A 24,070-nucleotide genomic window follows, 5' to 3' on the forward strand; every position below is an offset into this window, starting at 1 on the left:
GCTAGGGCATTTCCTCCCACCCCCGCTTGCCTCTCGAGTTTGAATAGCAGTCTCATGTGAGGTACTGTATCAAAGGCTTTTTGGCAGTCCAGAAATATATGTGTGTAGGGGGAGGGGCGTGCGTGTGTGTATGTGTGTGCAACAACGATCACAAAAACACTCCATATCTCTTTATGCCTTGCTCTGATGAAGGCGAATTGAGCCGAAAACGCGTTCAGCATTCTCTATTTCTTCACATGTGGTTTTTCACTTGTTTATATCAGAAGCCAATATAAATATTTTTTGTTCCCAACGCTACTCTTGTTGTTCCTGAATAAATCATATGTATTCCTCATTCGGTTGAGAACTACACACTGATCCTGTTTTCAATTCATTGACCATAAAAAAAACATTGCAACAGATCTCTGTATGTCAGTATTTAACCACAGTCCAAATGTCTTTATCAATCACTTCTAACACATCAGCCATCTGACTTCCCCATCGTGTCTAGATTCTTACCCGCGTGTATCTTCTATACATTTCAAACCAATTTCAATTTCCCGCAGTCCACCCTTCAAACGACCTAATCTTCAGCCTTGTCAGGTCACAGAAGCCTGACATAATTCAGTGTCCGGGTTCCGTATTCCCCGATATCGACATGTTTTGCATATTCAGTTACCGCTGGAAAATGGGCGACGTTATGTTGTACTCGCTTAAATGTGGACGCTTAAACGTTTAGCGGATGGGGATTGGTGGAAGGGGGGATCGGAACATCAGAATACATCGTTTTGAGGATAATGTATAGAAATAGATCTTAAAACAAGCATTTATACATTAATATGAATAAATCTCTTGGTTATAGCGATAAGCTGATGCTGGACTATTCGTGTAGTGGTCCAACTGATTCTTTATGTTAAGAAAAATTCATTTAATTTCAGTTAACACTAATGTATATATATATATGATCGAACCTTACCTACCATACCTAACCTAACCTATCTTAACCTAACCTAAACTAACATAACCTAGTCAATAATGAATGTTCTTAACATAATATAATAATATTTCAAATAAACCAATTGGAAACAATATTTTGAAAATAAAGAAAAATCACTCGGCCTATTAGGCAAATCTAGCCTTGCATAGTAGGCCGAGAAGTGTGTTCTGGCTACTTGGTACGACATATATATGTCGTACCTAGTAGCCAGAACGCACTTCTCAGCCTACTATGCAAGGCCCAATTTGCCTAATGAGACAAGTTTTCATGAATTAATTGTTTTTTGACTACCTAACCTACCTAACCTAACCTAACTTTTTCGGCTACCTAACCTGACCTAACCTATAAAGATAGGTTAGGTTAGGTTAGGTAGGGTTGGTTAGGTTCGGTCATATATCTACGTTAATTTTAACTCCAATAAAAAAAAATTGACCTCATACGTAATGAAATGGGTAGCTTTATCATTTCATAAGAAAAAAATTAGAGAAAATATATTATTTCAGGAAAACTTGGCTTATTAGGCAAATCGGGCCTTGCATAGTAGGCCAAGAAGTGCGTTCTGGCTACTAGGTACGACATATATATATATATATATATATATATATATATATATATATGTCGTACCTAATAGCCAGAACGTACTTATCAGCCTACTATTCAAGGCCCGATTTGCCTAATAAGCCAAGTTTTCATGAATTAATGTTTTTTCGACTACCTAACCTACCTAACCTAACCTAACCTAACTTTTTCTGCTACCTAACCGAACCTAACCTATGAAGATAGGTTAGGTTAGGTTAGGTAGGGTTGGTTAGGTTCGGTCATATATCTACGTTAATTTTAACTCCATTAAAAAAAATTTACCTCATACATAATGAAATGGGTAGCTTTATCATTTCGTAAGAAAAAAACTAGAGAAAACATATTAATTCATGAAAACTTGGCTTATTAGGCAAATCGGGCCTTGCATTGTAGGCTGATAAGTGCGTTCTGGCTACTAGGTACGACATATATATATATATATATATATATATATATATATATATATATAATATATATATATACAAAACACTATATGTATATGTTTAATTTATATAATATAAAATTATGCACAGAACGCTAATTGTTAGAGTTGTACAAACAGACAGCTGCTCTCTGAGTTAACATACAAAATTTTTCAAATAGAGTGAGACTGAGAGAGTGTAAGTCAGGATGCATGAAGCGAAGGGAGCGCGTTCAAAGTGAGAGTGATTGTGGCATACAAGAGACACGCAACCAGGCAGGTAGGCAGGAGACCAAGGGGCATACAGGTAGGCAAGACGGTAAACATGAACGTACACATGTGCTTAAATATCAGGCAAAGATTTCAGCCATTGAGGTAGGTATAGCAAGAAAGAAACAGGATGGCAGATAGGCAGAATGAGATTGGCAGGATATGCATGTATTTAGGCCGTTAGGCAGTCGGGCGTGTGTATACAGGTACGAAGGTAGTGGATTATTCAGAGACACAGGAAGGAAAAGAAACAGATACAGATATTGACACAGAGAGATGACAAAGACAAGAGGCGAGCACATCATCGCAGACAGATGTAAATTGAGTGACCTACACAGAGAACAAATTTGATATAATGACCGAAGCTATATGCAGATAAGAAGGAAAGCCATTAGGAAAAATGATTAACCTTTAGATACCTTAAAGAAATACTTACTGCCACTTCTATTTTGATTTAACACTAACACCTTAGGTTCCAAAAGACCTGTGGATGAAATTTCTTCCCATGCAATTTCTACAAACTAAAAGCTGCCATTTTCACTCAAGCTCATTTGAAAGCCTAGCCAAGAGCTTTCTTTATCATCATTATCTCTCCGTCTCTCTTTGTCTCTCTCTTCCTCTTTCCTCACAGAAGCTCAGTCTTCCTCCTTCCGTATGTGCATCCGGACACAATACTTGCCAGGAACGCACATGCATGTTGAGTTTTTCTTCCACACTCCTACACAAAAATTGCTATATTAGTTTTTAAGATCTTTACACACAGAACGTGCAACGCTTCCCATTCCCAGTTCAGGCAGCAGAAAAGGAGGAGGAAAATATCTGAACAAGCCATTAGCAGTGACTAAAAAAAGGAAATTCTAGAGAAATTTTAAAGAATTTAGAAGTGGCTAGCAGGACGTCCCTTTCATGAACTCGCCAACTTGAACTTAATTGCAATATATGTATGTATATATATATATATATATATATATATATATATATATATATATATATATATATATATATATATATATATATATATATATATATATATATATATATATATATATGTATAACTGAAAACTCACACCCCAGAAGTGACTCGAACCCATACTCCCACAACTGGTATGTACAGGGACGCCTTAATCCGCTTGACCATCACGACCGGACATAAGGAAGTGATAGCCGAGGCTATATGAACCACTTCCCCGCCGGCACTCGGATGGTAATCTTGGGCATAGCATTTTATCAAATCACCTCATTCTTTGGATTGGATTCCTCATCCAAAGAATGAGGTGATTTGATAAAATGCTATGCCCAAGATTACCATCCGAGTGCCGGCGGGGAAGTGGTTCATATAGCCTCGGCTATCACTTCCTTATGTCCGGTCGTGATGGTCAAGCGGATTAAGGCGTCCCTGTACATACCAGTTGTGGGAGTATGGGTTCGAGTCACTTCTGGGGTGTGAGTTTTCAGTTGTATATAGTCCTGGGGACCATTCAGGCTTGTTTGCATATATATGTATATATATAGTGTCTGTGTATATATATATATATATATTTATATTTTTTATACACAGACACTATATATATATATATATATATATATATATATATATATAGTGTCTGTGTATATATATATATATATATATATATATATATAGTGTCTGTGTGTATATATATATATATATATATATATATATATATATATATATATATATATATATATATATATATATATATATATATATATATATATATATATATATATATATGTTTTCTATATATAAAAAATTATATGTATATATCTTTTTTCTTTATATTTTCTCTTATTTTTCTATATATATGTTTTTTTCTATATAAATTCGTCTATCCAATCATCTATCCACCTATTCCTCTATCAATTCATATGTCTAACCTTCTATACATCAACCTATCTATCTATTCATCCATCTGCATCAGCATCTATCCATTTATCAAGCTAAACATTCATTTATCTCTCCAACTATCCATCAATCTTTCCACCCATCCCTCTATCTATCCAGCTACCTTGAGATCTTTTTATCAGTCAATCTATCTCCCCATCTATCTGTCAGTCTTTCCCTCCAGCCAACTTTGTATCTATCATCTTTATATCTATCTATCCATCCATCTAATTATCTATCAATCTACATACTAGATAGGTCTATAATTATCCATCAATCTGTTCATCTATCCATCTAATCATCAATCTATTTACTTATTTATCCATTTATTTATCTACCTATCCAACCACCCTTCTTTTCATCCATCTGTCTATCTATCTACTGTCTATCACTCTGTCTCTATCTCTTTCTCCAGCTGTCTCTCCCTGTTTTAGTCTCTCTGTCTGTCTGTATGTTTCTCTCTTTGTATTGTTCTGTATTCGTCTGTCTCTTTCTTTGTCTCTGTGCCTCTGTCTCTCTGTCTCCTTCATTCTGTCACTCTCTTGTTAAAACTCGATTTTCTACTATTGCTGTGTGGATGATCAATGTGCGAGGAGCTCAGTGGTGTGGTATATTAAAACTAAAATTACACATGCCCCATTTTGAGAAAGTGGTATGACTTAAGAAATGTTTGAAGCTGTTGGAGGATCGAAGTCATGTTTCATGCAACTACAGGCAAATTGTGGATAGCACGAAATTTCTGTTAATTTGTTTTCGGAGATCAGTGAATAACGGTGTACAATATTATAAGAAAAATAATGTTTTGTAATTGTATTTTTCAAAATATTTGGCTGTGTAGCCATCCAGCATGAACAGTGCCAAGAATCGTCATGTAGCTCTGTCTGTGTCTCTAGCACGCTGCTTTGAAACATACGTTCTAAACAAATCCACAAAGTCATTGACTAGGATTCGAACCTCCGTCCGAGAGTATGCCATACGCAGGTTAGAATCCTCGTCACGGCCCTTGTGGATTGGTTCATTTGATGCATTACGCTATTGTGATTTCTGTGTGTAAACATTGATTCTCTTTTATAGGTACAGATACATGTGTACATATCAGTTCCTTGATCAAGATATACTGCCCTTCCTATGGAAAACTATCATTTAGTCCCTGTGCATGAAAGAAAAAAGTTGGTAGGTGATCAACAAATAATTAAACCAATGTCATCATTTTGTCTATTAATCTTATTTCAAATGAAGCTTTTATTATTGTGATCTGATTGTGTTCGGCACCCAATTATGAGCGTTATATAACCGATCTACAGCTGATGTCCAGGACACTGCAGGTGGATTTGACCGTCGTATGCAAAACATATTACTTCTAGAGCTGCAGATATTAGTTATAACCAAAGGTTATGAAAACCTCATCAAAAGACTCCTCAGGTATTACTTAAATGAACAGAGCCAGAAAGATATCCTCTGCCATAACTACACAAGAAAGTGTGTTTAGTGCCTTTGTTCTCAACGACTCGATAAACAACTCTGAAGCCCAAACCTTTTAAACATGACTGCCAGCTTAATGTTCATTATTCATATATTTGGTAGCAATATTTATTATGGTAGCGGAAGGCTGCTTGTATATGCTGACGAGAAATCACAGGCGATGCTGAGGACTATATGCTGACGAGAAATCACAGGCGATGCTGAGGACTAAGGGAACAGCACATAGCTCCTGAGACAGTCATATTAATGAGTGGAAGATAGATCAAAACTTTACTGATATCGCATCCTCCTCCTCTCTTTCCATTTTTGTTCCTAATCAGTACTCCGAAATATGCAGTAAAGCGACTTATTGCAAGTCTTCAAGTGTCCTGACTGCATTCGACTAGATATAATAGTCAACTAAATTGAAAAGTTGGTCGCAATGTCACGTATAAAGCATCGTTCTCAAGAACCTCCACCAGGCCCAGTTTTGTGGATAACCAGAAGATTCAAAACAAGACATTCAGTCAGCAGCATTTTTCACTTTCTACTCTTTCATCATCACCCCTTTCTCATTCAAACCTCTCTTGCTCCCCTCCTCCTCCTCCCCTCTTTTTTCTCTCTCATCCTTACCCAACTCTCATTCCGCCCTCTCATCCCACCCTCTCATCCCACCCCTTCTATTACAGCCCCTTCACTCCACACATAACCAGATTTTATCCCGTGGCGAGGAGCTCTGGAGGCATAACTTGTACTCCCAGGTCGTGTCGACTATTCCTTTGCAGTTCTGCATATTCACTCCCCGTCGATGGATCAAAGAGACGTCTCCTGCAGCGTGCGGCAGAGGAATATATTTCAGATAGGATTGGAAAATATATTGTTAAAGTGAGAATCTATTTCCGCCCTCGTCAAAGTAATTAATAACGCTGGAAAGTAAATGCGTTTTGAAACTGTCCGGTTGTGTACTCAAATTAGAGATAAAAAAGTTCGTCATGTCTATTTAGGCCCGCAAAAACGTGATATATTTGGTGGATATGTTACAAAGATATGCACATATTACCCGAATATTAAAGATCTGTTTCACAAATAGGGAAAACAGAAAGAGAGAGACTCGTGGAACATCAGAAGTTCACAGCCTAATACCAGAAAATCGTGTGCCTGACGAATAAGAAGAGTGCTAAGAGAAACAGTTGGCAATAAGGCTAGGCAGAGAAGGATGTGCAGATTGCTTTTTGTTAAAACTTGCAACAAAACACTACGATTGAGATCGTCACATAACCTACGTAATTAATTCGGTCAAAGGCATTTATATGCAGTCACGTGAAGCATGCAGGAGATGCCGGCAGAGCACTCAGCTGAATGAGACACAAGAGGCATTATATAAATATATATATATATATATATATATATATATATATATATATATATATATATATATATATATATATATATATATATATATATATATATATATGTCGTACCTAGTAGCCAGAACGCACTTCTCAGCCTACTATGCAAGGCCCGATTTGCCTAATAAGCCAAGTTTTCCTGAACTAATATATTTTCTCTATTTTTTTTCTAATGAAATGATAAATCTACCCATTTCATTATGAATGAGGTCAATTTTTTTTTTATTGGAGTTAAAATTAACGTAGATATATGACCGAACCTAACCAACCCTACCTAACCTAACGTAAAATATCTTTATAGGTTAGGTTAGGTTAGGTAGCCGAAAAAGTTAGGTTAGGTTGGGTTAGGTAGGTTAGGTAGTCGAAAAAATATTAATTCATGAAAACTTGGCTTATTAGGCAAATCCGGCCCTGCATAGTAGGCTGAGAAGTGCGTTCTGGCTACTAGGTACGATATATATATATATATATATATATATATATATATATATATATATATATATATATATATATATATATATATATATATATATATATATATATACCAGGATTCGAGGATATATGCCAGGGTAGACCCGACCAGGATTCGAACCCATGCAAATAAGTTCCCTGACTCCACTAACACTTACAGACGATTACTGGTGCAGTGGCCATGGTACCAGTGCTGTTGTTGAGGAGACCTGTAGCCACCTGGCTAATAGAATAAAGATCTAGAAAATATACTTATAACTGGTGAGTAGAATAGACACCCTGAGGAGACTTTTCCTGCGTCTCCTAAGTGGAATAGACACTCTGAATCCATATCTATTGCTAGTTAGTAGAATAGACACCCTAGAACTTACCTGTTACCGGAAAGCAGAAGAGATACATATAGAATGCAATCTTTACTCGCTGATTGTGAATAAAAAAAAAGTTCACATCAGATACACAGAAATCTCTCCTTACCTGCAGCCACAATCTGGAAGACGCAAGGGTTGGCCTGCTGGCCAATGTTGTTGGTCGCCCAGCATAGCAGCGTGCCGTAGTCGAGTTCAGTGACGGGTGTGTAGTTCACTACGGACTCTGTCCCTTTCACCACGTACCTGTTCCAGGGTGAAGATCACGTACTTCATAAAAATAAGAAAAAAGTAGCAAAAGAAGCAGTCCAGCACATCATTCAACCACAGTGACAGTGATCTCCAGCAAACATTGATGGACAAGTAAATTATACAACCGTAATTGAAATATAGAGCGTTTATGGGTCGTAATGATATATAATAGATTATTTCTAAGCGTTTATCGGTCTATTAATAAATATTGATGGTATAAATATATATATCCCTCGTAATGTCAAAGAATGCCATTAAATATTCAAAATATCATTAACTTCTTTCCATGAGAAACCATTCAAGCTTTGGTTACTGCAATATATATATATCTAACTATGACAAATCAACTTAATGATAAGCCATAATATGAAATAGGCCCATGAAAAATTCATAACGATAAATCGTAGATAAGTCACAGTGGCATCACTCAGTCATTTTCAATAATAGCTTTATAAGTAATTATTTCAATTAATTTATTATTTCTAATGAATGACTAATTTGTCGTAATCATTCGTAATTACAGACTAATAACTATCAATCAAAGTGACCAATATCTAATATCTCAAGTATATTAATATCTCTTTCCACTGTTACAAAATTAATATATCACTTAATCATAATGATATAAAATTAAGCCCTAACTACTAGTGTGATCGCTCATAACATAGGCTCTAAGTATGTCATTAATTACCCTCCAATTAGATCCCTTGACCTAATAACGTAATTTATGCAGGCGATGAGTCACAATAACGTGGCTGTAGTAAGTTGACCAGACCACACGCTAGAAGGTGAAGGGACGACGACGTTTCGGTCCGTCCTGGACCATTCTCAAGTATATTGTCTTCTTGTAGTGTGTGGTTTGGTCAACAACGTAAGTTAATTTCAAAAGAAGTTAGTAGATGGATGCATGGTAGTTATCGTGGATAATTGCGGGAAGGGGGGGTATTAAATTTTTTTTTGTTTTTGGATGAGGGTTAACATCCGTGTCTGGTCAACCAGATTTACCAGAGATTGTCTGAGAAAAAGGTTAGAGACACGTTAGTGAGGATGCCTCCTTCTGCTGATTAATTGCTGCGTCTGCAGTTGATACAGTTGATGATAGTGCCTCAAGTGGTGCTGATTTTAATGTTGCTGTTGCTGATGAAGTGCCACCTGCTGCTGCTGCTGCTACTGATGTTTGCTTTTGCTGTTGATACTGCAACTGAGGATGTTGTGTTGTTGCTGTTGCTGATGCAATTTCTGATGTTAGCGCTGTTGCTCATGCTGCTGCAACTGAGGATGATGTTCCTGAAGCCTTTTGTGTTGCTGAGGACAATGATGCTGTTGATAGTGCTGCTGTGAGGATGATAATACTGCAGAGGATGCTCCAGAGGATAATGATGCCGTTGTTACTGCTGTTGCTACGAAGAATGGTGCTACTGCAGATACTGCTACTGTTACTGGTGCTCTTCCTGCTGCTTATTCTGTTGCTGAGTTTCTTGTTGCAGGTGATATTACATAGTTTTTATGAAATTGTTAAGCATTCTGTGTCTATCTCTTTCTTAAAGCCGAAAACAGGAGCAACAGCCTACATAATCAGCTGTCCTGAGTATGATATAACATTTTTTGCCTATCTGTATTTAGACCGAGAATAATTAATTAATCAGAAGAATCAGGACAGGTAAACTGTGATACCTTCCAGACAAATTTGTACAAATTCAAGAAGTGGGCTGTGAAATGGCTGCTAGAATTTAGCGCAAGAAAATGCCACGTTATGAGAAGTTGAGCAGAAATTCGAAGACCAGTACTGTAATATAAGTTAAAATGGAGACAGATTCATTCTCCAAAGTAGGAAATAAACGTGGGGAGTACACATAACCCTTACTTCGGTTGCCAGTAGCACACATTAGCAATTTAAAGACAGCAGCCTATGGCATTCAGTCCAAGTTCAGTGAATCATTTATAAACGTAGAAAAATGGGCTTTCCAGGCCCGGTAACATCAAAGTGGAGCCCATTCTTGAATATGCATTCCCCTGCGTGAAAATTTCACCAGAGAAAGAACAAGATAAAAGGGAGAATATGTCCAGAGAAATGCAGCGAGGCTCGTCCCATACTTGAAGGGTTCAGCAATGGGGGAAAACAGAGAGAATTTAAACTTACAAAACTAGAGGAAACGAAAGATATGGGGGAACGTAACAACTTTTAAGCTTCTTAGGTAACTTGACAAAGTAAAGAGAGAATGTTTGTGCACTGTTAAGAATACAGGAACAATGGGTCACAGATAGAAACTAAAGACAAAAAATGTCTCATAAATGCTAGAAAATAACTTTTTCACTTTGTCATCTATAAATAAGTTGGGTTAGGTGTAGAAGTTGCTGAAGTGAACTCGTTGTATGAATTTAAATGTAAAAAATTTAAAAGCGTGATAAATGATTCATTGCATTATTTAAAGAACGGCCCGAGGGCGTTGCTTTAGCCTAGATAGTCCCTGCAAGCAAATCTAGGTTACCATGGGTTGATTTCGGGGATCAACGTCACCGTTGACCGGTCTCTGACTGACCAGGCCTCCTAGGTGAGGACACACAGTGGCCACATTCCCTAACCCACTCAGTACTTGCGTTATCCTCTCCTCTCGAAGCTCGCGTGCAGCGAAAACTTGTTTGAGATTAAATTTTCCGTAAAAAAGTATTTCTTTGCTTAGTTCGTCTTCTTCTTTTTCTTGTCATAATTTTTATTAGTAAAAGTAGTTGTAGTAGTCATATCTTTTATTATTAATTTTAATTCCACGAGTCGGTCAAATAAAATATAAAGAGCCTGCTGCTGTATATAATGGCCATTCAAAATACAGGCACACATATAAAAAAAACAATTTGCACCCACTCTTGCAGAAACAGGTCAGGCAAGCTCCCCATTGACCTGAGGGAAGCCACTTAATTATTTAAGCTTTGTAGCTTTATAATGTTTGATGTCCAAATTAGCCTCGAATTGAGGACAGGAAACCCTACTTTCTAGGAGAGTCACTAAACACTTACCTAGCCTTCCTGAAAATAATTAAATTTGAATTTGTTTCAGTGCGTGTGTAACGCGTATTTCGGGAGAGGTTTCCATGAAAGGCATGCTGTTATTTAATGGGTTTGTACCTTTGACAAAGGTCTACATAACGGGTATTATGCGTTGTAATGGATGTGTACATTGGACGTTTTTTGCTTGAAAGACTTCGAGAGATTAAAGCCATGAACTCAGTCATGAAGCGACCAGAGCTCTATAAAGCCTCTTGAGTAAACTCGTAATGCTAGCAATATTGTAATTCTTGAGGAAAATACATGTAACGACAGAATCCTGGAGTAAATTTCTAGTTGGCCATTTCAGTGAAGGTATACAAGACCCTCACTCTATATAATTACTTCGCAACACACAGCTTCGAGTTGCAATAGCGAATCCCACAGTATTACTCTCAGGAATTGACGCAATTACCGAGATATATGTAACTGAGAGAGGGCCACGCTTGTGATGGTTTGCCTGATAACTCAAATTTTTACCTGGTATGGAAACGTTTGTCCTGGTAAGTAAAGTTTTTGCCAGGTTAGTGAAGATTTTGGCCTGGTAATTGAAGTAAGTTTTATCCTGGTAAATAACGTTTCCCGGTGTTGATATATTTCAGCAGCCGTGTGAGCACTTTAAGCCATGTTAATGGTATAGACCTTAACCGATTTCCAGCAGCCAAAGTTAGGACTTTGAGACTGAGCAAGATCTACTCAGTACTAATAAACAATTTTCCAAACAAATGCAAAATTTAATACCTGTTTTCTCAGCGTCGTTGAACGGACTTGAGTCACATTATCAGCAGTGGCACACTCCATGATAAAGATATATGCAATTAACGTGGGAAATTCAACGTCATGTAATTTAAAGATATTGTTTCTCGTTAAATAGTTATATGCTTCGCGGATCAAAAAAAAGCATTATAGAGAGCTTAAATATTCCAAAGGACACAGGCTTGGAGGATTATCTTTGTCAGAATTAAAGAAATCTAACTAAAAATAATGAAAATACTTTTCATTAAAGGTCCTAAAATTGAAAAGGTCTGAAGCAATTGTGCGATTTTCGAAATAAATCAAAAGTAAGATTAAATAACTCGATAAATCGAGAAAGACTTGAATCACCTCATTGTTCAAACCTGTCATACTATCACATATTCGTGTCAAAACCGCTATAGTACATGCAAATAGCATCGTCTTTAGTATTAATTTATTTTTTAAGTATACCAAAATTATTACTAAAGTATATCCAAGGAAGCAACGTATGCTGTGGCCGGGTATTCAGTAAGGTCGACCGCCCACAAGTGCTCGAGCAGAGTTTCATCCTAATAAGCGAATATTTTATAAGTGCTCTATCTAATCCTGCACTCAAGCACTGGAGGAAGTCTAAGAGGCATTGGCGAAAATTTAAGTACGAATACACTCAGAGAACAAGTGCCTGCACTCAGGTCTCCCGGGAAGATTATCCATGAATAAAACAGAGCTGCATTTAACAACATGCTTGAGTATATTTTTAACTGTGGGAGTATTTACGTGTATTAATAGTTGCCATAAATATTTATTTAATGTGAGTATTAAGAGAGAGAGATTAAATGAGTATTAAAAGACTGTTAGTGAATCTGAACTTGGGTGTGATTTATTCTTAAATTATAAGAGCTTTCCTTCCCCCTCCCCATCCCATTCCGGCAAAGTTCGTTGACCTTCCCTGAGATAAGCGAAGTTCTTTGACCCAAAATAATTGAGCAGAAAGTTGCCCGAAGCAGTAAGAGCCGTCTTCAGAGCTAATAGAGGCATTTGAAAGGCATCTCCGAGGTCATGAGAGGTCGATGTACTGTAGTTATTTTTGTTTCTGCATTGCATGCTGTTTAGGTCTGCAGATGCTGCTTCAACACTCATTCAAGATCACATGAAATACGATTTTAATATAATATAGTCAAACAAAAAGATAAAATAGCGTTTGATTATTTACCATGATTATAATAGGGTTAGCCTTGCGACTAATATTACCTTGGAAGACAAATTAAAGAAGCGAGGGATAACCTAAGATAACAATGAGTTTAGCTTGGTGACTTAGCATACGAAGGCCAATTTGGAATATCTTATTGTGATACACAGTGTATTGTTGTTGTTTATCTGTTATCTGTATGTAATGCAGGCCACATACACCATGCTGTAAGTTCAGTATGTAGTTTGTGGATTATGTAATATACACACGCCATACAATATGTACTCCATGTACGTATTGAATGGTGATCATCTTACTGAATTCTCTTACGTATTATTATACTTTGCATTATGCGGTATTATTTCAGGAAGCAGATTTACCTGTTAAATTTACACGACAAATTAGACAATGTCATAGATATCGTGGGAGAACCACAGAGCTTGTATCTGTGTTGTCCTAGATTTTGTGAGTCTTCAAGAGGTCTGTAAAGTGTTTTCAAATCCGGTAGAGTCTTGTAGAGCACTGTAGAGTCCTGTTGGGTCTGGTAGAATCGTGTAATGTTGGAGGTAAAGCACTTTTTCATGATACTGAATGTGGTTTTTTACTCTATCAATATTTAATGCTATGTCTGACTAAAGACTTTGATATAGGCTCTGTAAATAGTGTAAGGAAAGAGGTAACAACTTAATACACCAAAGTGATCTTTTAGGGAGTATTTACGATTCCATAAACCACACAGAGACGAGAGACTATGACCGCTGTGAGAGAAAAGATGTATCATGCTGTGGGCCCGTCCCTTCCCCCACTTAAAGGAGATTTTGCAGTCGTGGTTTTGGTTCGTTTCATCCATTAGTGGATGAAACTAACCGTTCGGATGAAAACGAACTACAACTTGAACCAAATGTTTCTTTAGTTAAGTAGTGGGAGATGACCAGTATACCGGTATACTGGTATACCGGTATACTGGTCATCAATGTTGTTAGTTAATGTACATGAAACGTTTGACAGATGCAACGTTCATTATACAGTATCTTAGATGTCTTGGCAAATCTTGACGGGGGGAAAGAGAAACATCATGATTGGAAAGATAACATGATACCATGATATAAGCTTAACGTGAATGAATATAATATATCTACCGGTCTCCCGACACACTAAATGAAGTGGCAGAGTATGCGGCTCGCAATACCTTGGTCGCTGGTTCGCATCTCCTCACAGCCCCGGTGGATTTCCAGAATGGATTATTATTATTATTATCTCATCACATCTTCATCTCCTTGATCTTAAAACTCCATCTTCCTGACTACACTTTCTTTCCTATTTATTGTTATAGTTCTAAGTGGTATTTGATGAAAGTCTTACATGATAAACGCCGTTTTCTATTTCAATAGAAATATTGAAATAGAAATAGAAATTCCCAGCACTCAGCTAGGTGTTTCATAGCACACATACTTCTCCCCAGTCAGATCTCCTAGCTCCGGCCGTAACGCTACTGTCATCTCCCTCGCTAAGTACTTACTATTTGCTATTTGTGTCTGCAGAATTGAGCTTTTAGCTTTGGGACTCAGCCTTTCTAAGCAATCTATTTTTCTTCTATATATCTACTATATATATTTCTTTCTAACACACGCACACATCCCCAGGAAGCAGCCCGTATCAGGTATCTAAATCCCAAGTACCTATTTACTGCCAGGAGAACCGGAGCCTCAGTATGAAAGAAACTATGCTCATATATTTCCCCCTCGGCTGGGAATCGAACCCGGGGCCCCCTTAGGACTATGATCCCTGAGTGCTGTCCACTCCGCCACCAAAGGAGAGCAATTGCGAACGAAGGGAACTCAAGGCATAAGCAGTATATATAATGCGTTCTAAGAATCAATTAAAGACATCAAAACGCTTACAGCCACCGAGACAGCGATAGTAAGACCAAGCTTATGTCGCTCATATCCATTCTTAAACACACACACATACACACGCTGCCTCATACATAACTAACGATTCCTCATTTTATTTTTTGTCCACCTACGTGTCTTTGCAATTTCGCGTGGAGGCAAATCCTCCTCTGGATGATGGTGGGGGGGGGGGGAGGGGGGGGGAGGGGGATCACTGCACACAATATCTGTCCTGCCGCCACAGACAATATATCTTGTGCAATATCTCATCGCAATTTACATAGTGGCAAGAAATGGTGTTTACTAATACAATATTACAGTACTGGGGAAATATTTGACTACCTGGTTCGCCTGCACCATTCTTGCTGTGATCATATATCGTGCAGGAAGAGGTGACACAGACACGTGGGACGGAGGTGACATAGAAACTTGGAACGGGGTGACATAGAAAAATGGGACAGGGGGGGCTTCTTTTGGGGGGGGGTGGAAGAGGAAGCGCTTTGGGAGAGAGGAGAGTAGGGAGAAGGGGTCGACACTTAGTAAGGGGTTTGCAGAGGTTAGGGCAGGTAGGACGTCTATTGGGTGGAGGGTAGGCGTGATGCTCCACTCACTGCGGCTGCTGTACTGCTTGTGGAGGGTTCCCCACTCCCCACTGGGATTGTAGGGCTCGGGGCGGCGGTTCTCTGATATTTTATCTCTCCATGCGCTCCTTCCTTGAGGCTGCTGTCCTTATTATTTCCTCCTTTGTCATATCCCCTTGCAGGAATACCGTTTTGAACTTCGCTTCACTTAATAGTTTGCTCTTCCTGGCTAATAGGTCCTCTTTTGTGTTCTCGCCCGTGAATACCACCTTAATCAATCGGTCTCTGTTTTTGTTGTACTGTCCAAGCCTGAACGGTTTGTACTGGCCAAGCTTGAACAAGCCAAGTTTGGTTTATATGTGTGTGTGTGTGTGTGTGTGTGTGTGTGTGTGTGTGTGTGTGTGTGTGTGTGTGTGTGTGTGTGTGCGTGTGTGTGTGTGTGTGTGTGTGTGTGTGTGTGTGGCTGTGTGTGTGTGTGTGTGTGTGTGTGTGTGTGTGTGTGTGAGTGTGAGTACATAATGTTTAGTTGTGTCCCTTTGATCTCTTTTAATATTAAACAGCAATCTCTCTCTGTTGATCCGGCCAGTCTCCATAAGAGGTTTTATATCGAGTGATCATTTTTTGCCTCACTCTTCCTTCTGCCAGGGAAACTAGAGTTACTTCTTTTGACCTTTCCTCGCAACTTATAGCTTTCAGGTCTGGTACATGTCTGTAGCAAAAAAATTCAATTTCTCCCACTTTTATGTGTATTGAACGAAGTGTTTATTCCAAGCTGTAAACGCATTTTGCCAAACAATAAAGTGCTGACAAGTATACAATATTGTGAACGATTCTGTATTATTATGTAAATAAGCAGTTAGTGTTGTCTAAACTTGCATAAGTATGTGATGATATTGTGTTGTTAAGATCCATTTAAATCATCCCTCAGAGATTTTTCTTGTAATATTTTCAAAATGTCTCCTATTTTGTATGATATGTTTGGCTTCCTTTACCTAGAGCCCAGTTGTTTTACTTTGTAATTGCTCGAGTTAAACTTAAGAACACACGTGTTAGATCATTCTTTGTTTGCATTTGCGTCTGTATTAAGGAGGTAAAAATTATAAGAATGGTAGAGATGATAATATCCAGAGGGCAAGATTGTGAGTCCCAAGGATCGTATTTGATAGTCTCAACGAACGTGGGGTAGATCTTCGAGTTCTTGTTCTTCTCTTTTATTGGGGCTTGTGTAAGCCTCTGATCAATTTCGTATGTGTTTTTTTAACATTACTGATATTCATTATCTAACTATTATCTAGTTATAGCAACTGGATGGAAACATTCTCTTTTGTGTCAAGTTGTCTAAATGAATCTAATTATTAACTGCTTCAAAATGCTAGTGGTTTTGTTCAGTACTTCTGTTTTATTTAGAATTTATTCTACAGGTTCTCTCTGGTCTTTATTATATGTTTTATCTACTTTCTCATTAAATCACCATGTTTTGTTTCCATTTCCATAAACTGCCTCCGCGCCGTGTTCCCATTCCTAATTGTAAAGCAAAGCTCTCCTCAATAACATTAAGTTTGATTTGCATCTGTGTTCACGATGCCGGGTTAGTCCACTTGTAACGCCGGAGCAGCTGCCAACATGGTCATGATTCCTTTTCACTCGTATTGTTATTTCGTAGTCAGACAAGTGTGCTTAGACAAATGCTTATGATCAGATGTTAAGAATATAAATATGGGCTGGAAATTTTGTGTGGATATCATATGACTACTTACGAAATACTGTCATAATCGGCTTTTATATGTACATAAGTTTGTTTCCGTATGAAATCTTTCGAGTTCATTATTCGATTTTGTCTATCTATCACTTCTATTCATCACTCTCTCCCTCTATCATCCATATACCTCCTCTCGCTACCCCTTGCCATCCTTGGGATCAGTGAGGAGATGGGCTTATCGTTTATCTACCACTGAAGTTCTAATAAAAGATATTAACACCAAAACACAATTGTTTAGGAATCTCATAGTATCCGGAATGAAATTTTGTTTGGTTCTACACCCTAAGTTGAGGCCGTCCATAGTGATTTGAGATTTAACTCGTGTAGTAATTGTTCACACATTATGTGCACCAGCTCTGAGGCTAATTTAGTGGTAAACCTCTCGATTTATTAAGCTGGCAAAACATGGTCATTATATTAATGCCTTTTTATAAATGTGATCAATGATCGTCTCGATCATTTTTCTAGTGGTTACGATACTCTGTACGCCGAGTGTACGCCAAGAGGAAATAACTTTTCTTTTAATGTCTTATCGTTTTATCTTAACGATCTCCCAGACTCCAACTCTTTCTCTCTGTCCATCCACCCGTTGTCTAATTCCGCTGTATTTTCCCTCGTTCTCCTTTCTCTCCTCCCTTCCGAGTTTCCGTACCAACCCTTTCTTTTCCCCTTCCGTCCTACCTCCCATCCCTTTCTTTTCCCCTTCCGTCCTACCTACCATCCCTTCCCTTCCCTTCCCTTCCCTTCCCTTCCCTTCCCTTCCCTTCCCTTCCCTTCCCTTCCCTCTAATCCCTACCCGCCGCCAGCTTCTCTGTTATTATCACTCACCGGTCTTCGGGAACGCTGACAGCCTCGGCGGTGTTGTTGAAGGCCCACCTGAAGAGGACCACAGGGGGGTTGGCCAACACGTTGCAGGAGATGCGGGCATTCTCGTGCTTGGCCACGCTGTGTTGAGACGCCTTCTCGGTGGCACAGACGGGGGCATCTGCGGCCCAGTCACGCCACCACAAGGAGATTGAGAGAAATATAAAGGCAAATGCGTTAGTATCGTCGAAAGCAGCAGCTCTGCGTGCATGTGTAGTCTGAAGAATGCAGATGACTGTGTTATGTCTTTCTGATAAGCAAAACGCTTTGTGGTAAGGTTTCCTTGAGTTGTATTTCATGGTTCTTTATATAAGCAACGTATATTTTTTCAATATATAAGGAACATTTACACATGATTTCCTAGATGAATACTACACATCAAAAAATCATGAAATTATTAAAAAACGGTTGAAATTTTTCTGAGCATAACAATCTTTCAAAGTCAATGAAATATATTCTAATCAATTTTCATGCAAGGATCTTGCTTTACCTATCCAAGAAACAATACACAACTCTATCGATAGATTTTACTAGGGGCTTTAATTCTATTACCTTTATTCAACATGTCCGTTGCATAAAACGTACGTAATTATTTAATCAACGCTTTGAAATCGTCATTAACATTAGTGGATTACTAAGTGTGACAACTATAACCTAATCTTTATCATATATAACACGTACTAAGCTGAGTAAGCCCTGAAAACTTAATAAACTGTGATAACTGTAACACATACTTACTAGTGTAAGCCATAACAAATACTTACTAGTGTAAGCCATAACAAATACTTACTAGTGTAAGCCATAACAAATACTTACTAGTGTAAGCCATAACAAATACTTACTAGTGTAAGCCATAACAAATAATTACTAGTGTAAGCCATAACAAATACTTACTAGTCTAAGCCATAACAAATACTTACTAGTGTAAGCCATAACAAATACTTACTAGTGTAAGCCATAACAAATACTTACTAGTGTAAGCCATAACAAATACTTACTAGTGTAAGCCATAACAAATACTTACTAGTCTAAGCCATGAGAAAATACTAAGCTGTGTTAGGAATGACATCTTAGTGAGCTGTGAAAGCCATAACAGCATGGTAACTTGTGCTAAACATGACAGCATATTAAACTGTGTAAACTATGAGAACAGATTCTCAACTTTAAGAGCAAAATGCATATCGCTAACAAAGCGATATGCAATTTTTCCTCATAACTGCATAGCAATTATGAGGAAAACACCTCAGCTTCTTGAATTATTCAGTTTTACACGTCAGATCATACAACAGCAAAACAAGGAAAAATAATAATAAACAGATTTGTGAAGTACATAAATGGCATTAAAATTGGGGAAAACTCACATTTGACGTCCAATGGAATTGGTTGAGAGGCGGCCGAGCCCTCGCTATTGGTGGCGTGACAAATGTAACTTCCAGCGTTGGCCCGTGACACCTTCTGAAGCACCAGCGTCATGTTCGTCACCAACACCCTCTCTGCTGACTGCAGCTGCACCCCCTGCACGCCACACCCGGACGAACAAGTAATTGAAGAAGAGTAGTGCACAGATTTTTTTTTAGTGTGATGCGCCCCACTATTTACATTATCAATCATTTGTTCATAAAAGGCTTTTTAAATTTTCTTGTACTATATATATTTGTTGGTGACTAACGTTTTGCCTTTTATGGGAAACTACGTATTCATTCACTCAGCTTAAAAAAATATATATTATAATAAATTATGGTAAAAAATGTCAATTTTCCTGAACTTAGTCGCAGTTGTAGTGTTGAAATTTGTTCGACATTCCCCCTGCTCGAAATAAATTCAGTTTATTTGAATTACTTGCAATAATATTGAACAATTTTATAAGACTATCACCAATTCCCGCTTCTGGATATCAAACACTCAATATATATTTCGTATCTCTAACATAAAAGATTTTGTGTGACTCTCCTACACGTAATCGAGTCAACACTCGATTACTCTCCTATTTTTTTTTTTTTTTCTTTTCTTGAGACTGAGCACCAGTCATCATCCAATGCAGTGTTGACATTAGATATATTACAGCAGGAACGAAAGACTTCTTAACGTTCATATTTAGTCATATCTTTCTGTTGACTTTAGACTCTTGAATCCTCCAAGGTCAAGATCTTGATGACCATCTCTGGCGTCATGCGCTGGCTAAGAAAATCTGTTTCATTCTGTTTCAAAATCTGTTTCACCTATTATTCTTTCATAATACCGGCCTTGTTTCTAAACACTGACCTCCTATCTAAACACTGGCCTCCTCTCTAATCAATGACCTACTTTCTTAACACTGGCCTCCTATAGCTAAACACTGGGTCTACTTTCTTAACACTGACTTCCTTTCTAAGCACTAACTTTTCTTGACACTGATTTCCTTTCTAATTCCTGACCTTTTTTCTTATCAACATTTCTTTATATGAAATAACTTTCTAAACTTATTTTCCGATCGGTTTTGTATCGTCGCAAATATACAAGTGTTGCTGTTCAACCCTGCGTAAAAATCTAATATATATATACAATCGTAAACAAGTGAGGTCCCAGTTCAAAGCCCTGTGGCACTCCACCAGTGAATGTCTCCCATCAGACTAAACTCAACAAAATGACCAGGCAAGAACCCAACCCAAGGTAACCTCTACCAATATCATGCTCCTCTGCCTTCATAATGAGTCTTCCCAGTAGCCCAATACCAAAGGCTTTGCCTAAGTCATGTTACATATTGCCGCAAACACAACACTGGATTTTTAGAACTTATATAGGATGCTGCGTGATGATGACAAGAAAGTCCAAATCACGTGGAAAGCTTACTGGAAGATACGATAATACCAATTTACATGAGAAATCCATGATGTGAAAATCCATACACGTTGGAAGACACAACATAAATTAATATATATATCTGTAAATTGAATTCATTTTGACGTGACAAAATAATAGCTACGTTATTCTCCAGGAGACAGTTGAGAAAAGTGAGTCTTATATCAAACTCTGGTATATGAATCGTTGTTTTTCCTCTATTCCACCCTAATCTTCCTCACTTGTCGCTTTACCATTACCCAATTACCTTCATAGCACTCCCCTTTCCCTTTCTATCGATCTCCCCTTCACTAACTCCATCCCATTTCCCCATTCCCACACGCAGTCATTGCTCTCACAGCGACGTTGACGCTTCCACGGGGCAGAAAACACTTGTATTTTGTCAACGTGGAGCGAATTCACCGGATGCGTGACACACTTTATTCAATAGACTTAATGGGCTTCAGGTCACTGACACAGAGACACACACACACGCACACACATACACACACACGGGAGAGAGGCGGGACCAAAAAGTCAAAACTCAACCCCCGCAAGCACAACTAGATGAGTACACATACATACACATACACAAACACACACACACACACACATTGGGTAGAATTGATAGGGTAGATAAAGACAGGCTATTTAACACATGGGGCACACGCACTAGGGGACACAGGTGGAAACTGAGCGCCCAAATGAGCCACAGAGATATTAGAAAGAACTTTTTTAGTGTCAGAGTGGTTGACAAATGGAATGCATTAGGAAGTGATGTGGTGGAGGCTGACTCCATACACAGCTTCAAGTGTAGATGTGATAGAGTCCAGTAGGCTCAGGAATCTGTACACTTGTTGAGTGACGGTTGAGAGGCGGAACCAAAGAACCAGAGCTCAACCCCCGCAAACACAACTAGGTGAGTACACACACACACACACACACACACACACACACACACACACACACACACACACACACACACACACACACACACACACACACACGCACACACACACACACACACACAAACTCACACACACTCACGCATACGAAGAATATTGCTCAAACTGAGCCATAAATCCTCACCCTAGGTTTTAAATTGTAAAGTAATGTTTGCTGGGAGTGTGATGGACTGGGAAGGGGGGAGGGGGAGAGGATAGAGGGGATAGAGAAGAGGCAAGAGAAAATGTGGGTGAGAAGGAAGTGGCAGAAAATGGACTGCGAAGGGTAGGATGAGACTAGATAAAAGTGGAAAATACTGAAAAGGTAAGTGGATAATAACGAATGAAATAATGATAGGGAGATACAGAAGCAGAGAGAGAGAGAGAGAGAGAGAGAGAGAGAGAGAGAGAGAGAGAGAGTGGGAGTGAGAGAGACAGAGAATGGCGAGTGATGGAGGGATAAAAAGAGAAGGGATTAAAGGATCAGAGAAAGGAAAGGATGCTGGAGGGAAGGAGACGGACAGAGGGGGAAATTCGAAAAATTGGGGGGGAGGTGGTAGGACAGGAGAGGGAGGGTGGAAGAGGGGTGTTACAGGGAGAGATGGGAGGGGAGGGGAGGTGGGAGAGGAAGAGATAGAAGGGAGGGGGACTCGAAAGATATCTAGAGGCTGCCGGATATGTCCAATTGTATATATATATATATATATATATATATATATATATATATATATATATATATATATATATATATATATATACACAATGTATGTGTGTGTGTGTGTTCTATATGCAGTTTCAAGTGTAGATATAATAGAGCCCAATAGGCTCAGGAACCTGTACACCGGTTGATTGACAGTTGAGTGCCGGGACCAAAGAGTCGTAGCTCAATCCCCTCCAGCCCAATGAGGTGAGTTCTTTCTTAGAATCGGACGAAAAATAATGTAAGAGTAGCAACACTATATAAAAAAAAGTAATTCGTATCAAATTTTAAATCTTTTGAAATAATTTGTTTTTAATCCTAATTGATTTTACATATCAATATATAGACATCACAAATAATCAGAGAGATAAAAAACGTTAAAACAGTGCAGGTATTTCCGATAAGCAAGTGTTACGTTTAATAAATTACGATTGCAATGTGTGAAGGTTTCCAAGCGTGTTTTATGAAAGGACAGAATGAGATTAGAGAGAGAGAGAGAGTGAGAGACACGAACACACACAGTGGGATTTCCGTCTTCGGTACGGCAGTTCACCCACTGTGGGCGTGGGATATGACTCTGGGTTTATCCTCTACCACTGAAGGTGTCGTGATTCCACTCACAAACACGCCAGAAATAGTTCAAGATTTCACCTTTGATATGTAGCAAGGAGGAAAAGGTTCTTCAAATTTGCAAAAGTAGGAAGATAAGGAACATAAGTGTATTGACGGACGCTGTTATGTGGTAGAAACGTTGATATTAGCGTGGCGAAGAATGAGAGATGGGTACAAAACACACACAAATTCACACTTCTTAAAAACGCACAAGGTGAAATCTACTGTGCAGAAGGGCATTACTCACACGGAAAAAAATAAGGGCAGCTATTGCAAAATTCACTCGGGCGTGTACCCAACACCGTGTAAAAATGTACAGCCATCTATTATAGTAAACCATGTACGCCGTCCACAGCGCTGTGTATTGATTATTTCCTGTTAATTTAAACATAGCATTCGTGCTTCCCTTTATAATACGTTTCACATGATATTATCTGCAGACGACGTACTTTGATAAGGTGACTTGACATAGTACTTTGACGGGGTGAATTAGTATGATACCATGACATAGTGACCTGACATTGTGCCTTAACATGGTGCTTTGCATGGTCAACATTCCAGAATACAAACTCTTCAACCATTAATAGAATAAATATTACGTCATCATAAGGCACAACGGTATTATTTTATTGAATATTCTTTAGATAAAGTGGTTCTGCACGTGAAAAAAGTAAGATGAATTTTATATCAGAATTATTGACAGTTGTCTGGCTGGGCCTGGAAATGATACGTCCAGTTGGCCCTGTATATCATTGCCAGCCAATCCTTGATTATAACGTTGCTCCCTAAAAATTGAGATAAAAATTCGATGATAAAATTGCAGTAAAATTT

The 24,070-nt window shown here is 38.4% G+C and overlaps 1 protein-coding gene across 2 annotated transcripts in view; it reads right to left on the bottom strand.

Moving 5' to 3' along the window:
- Positions 1-24,070, bottom strand: part of LOC123754579 (uncharacterized) — a 310,065-nt gene that overhangs the window by 52,701 nt on the left and 233,294 nt on the right. For both annotated transcript variants that reach the window (XM_069326460.1, XM_069326461.1), the window contains exons 9-11: positions 19,528-19,681; positions 18,131-18,287; positions 7,965-8,101 (exon numbers count right to left, since the gene is read on the bottom strand). In XM_069326460.1, coding sequence (XP_069182561.1) covers positions 7,965-8,101; positions 18,131-18,287; positions 19,528-19,681 — 448 coding nt within the window. The remainder of the gene's footprint in view (positions 1-7,964; positions 8,102-18,130; positions 18,288-19,527; positions 19,682-24,070) is intronic.

Source organism: Procambarus clarkii, chromosome 18, assembly GCF_040958095.1.
Source record: "Procambarus clarkii isolate CNS0578487 chromosome 18, FALCON_Pclarkii_2.0, whole genome shotgun sequence".
In the NCBI taxonomy this organism is placed as follows: Eukaryota; Metazoa; Arthropoda; class Malacostraca; order Decapoda; family Cambaridae; genus Procambarus; species Procambarus clarkii.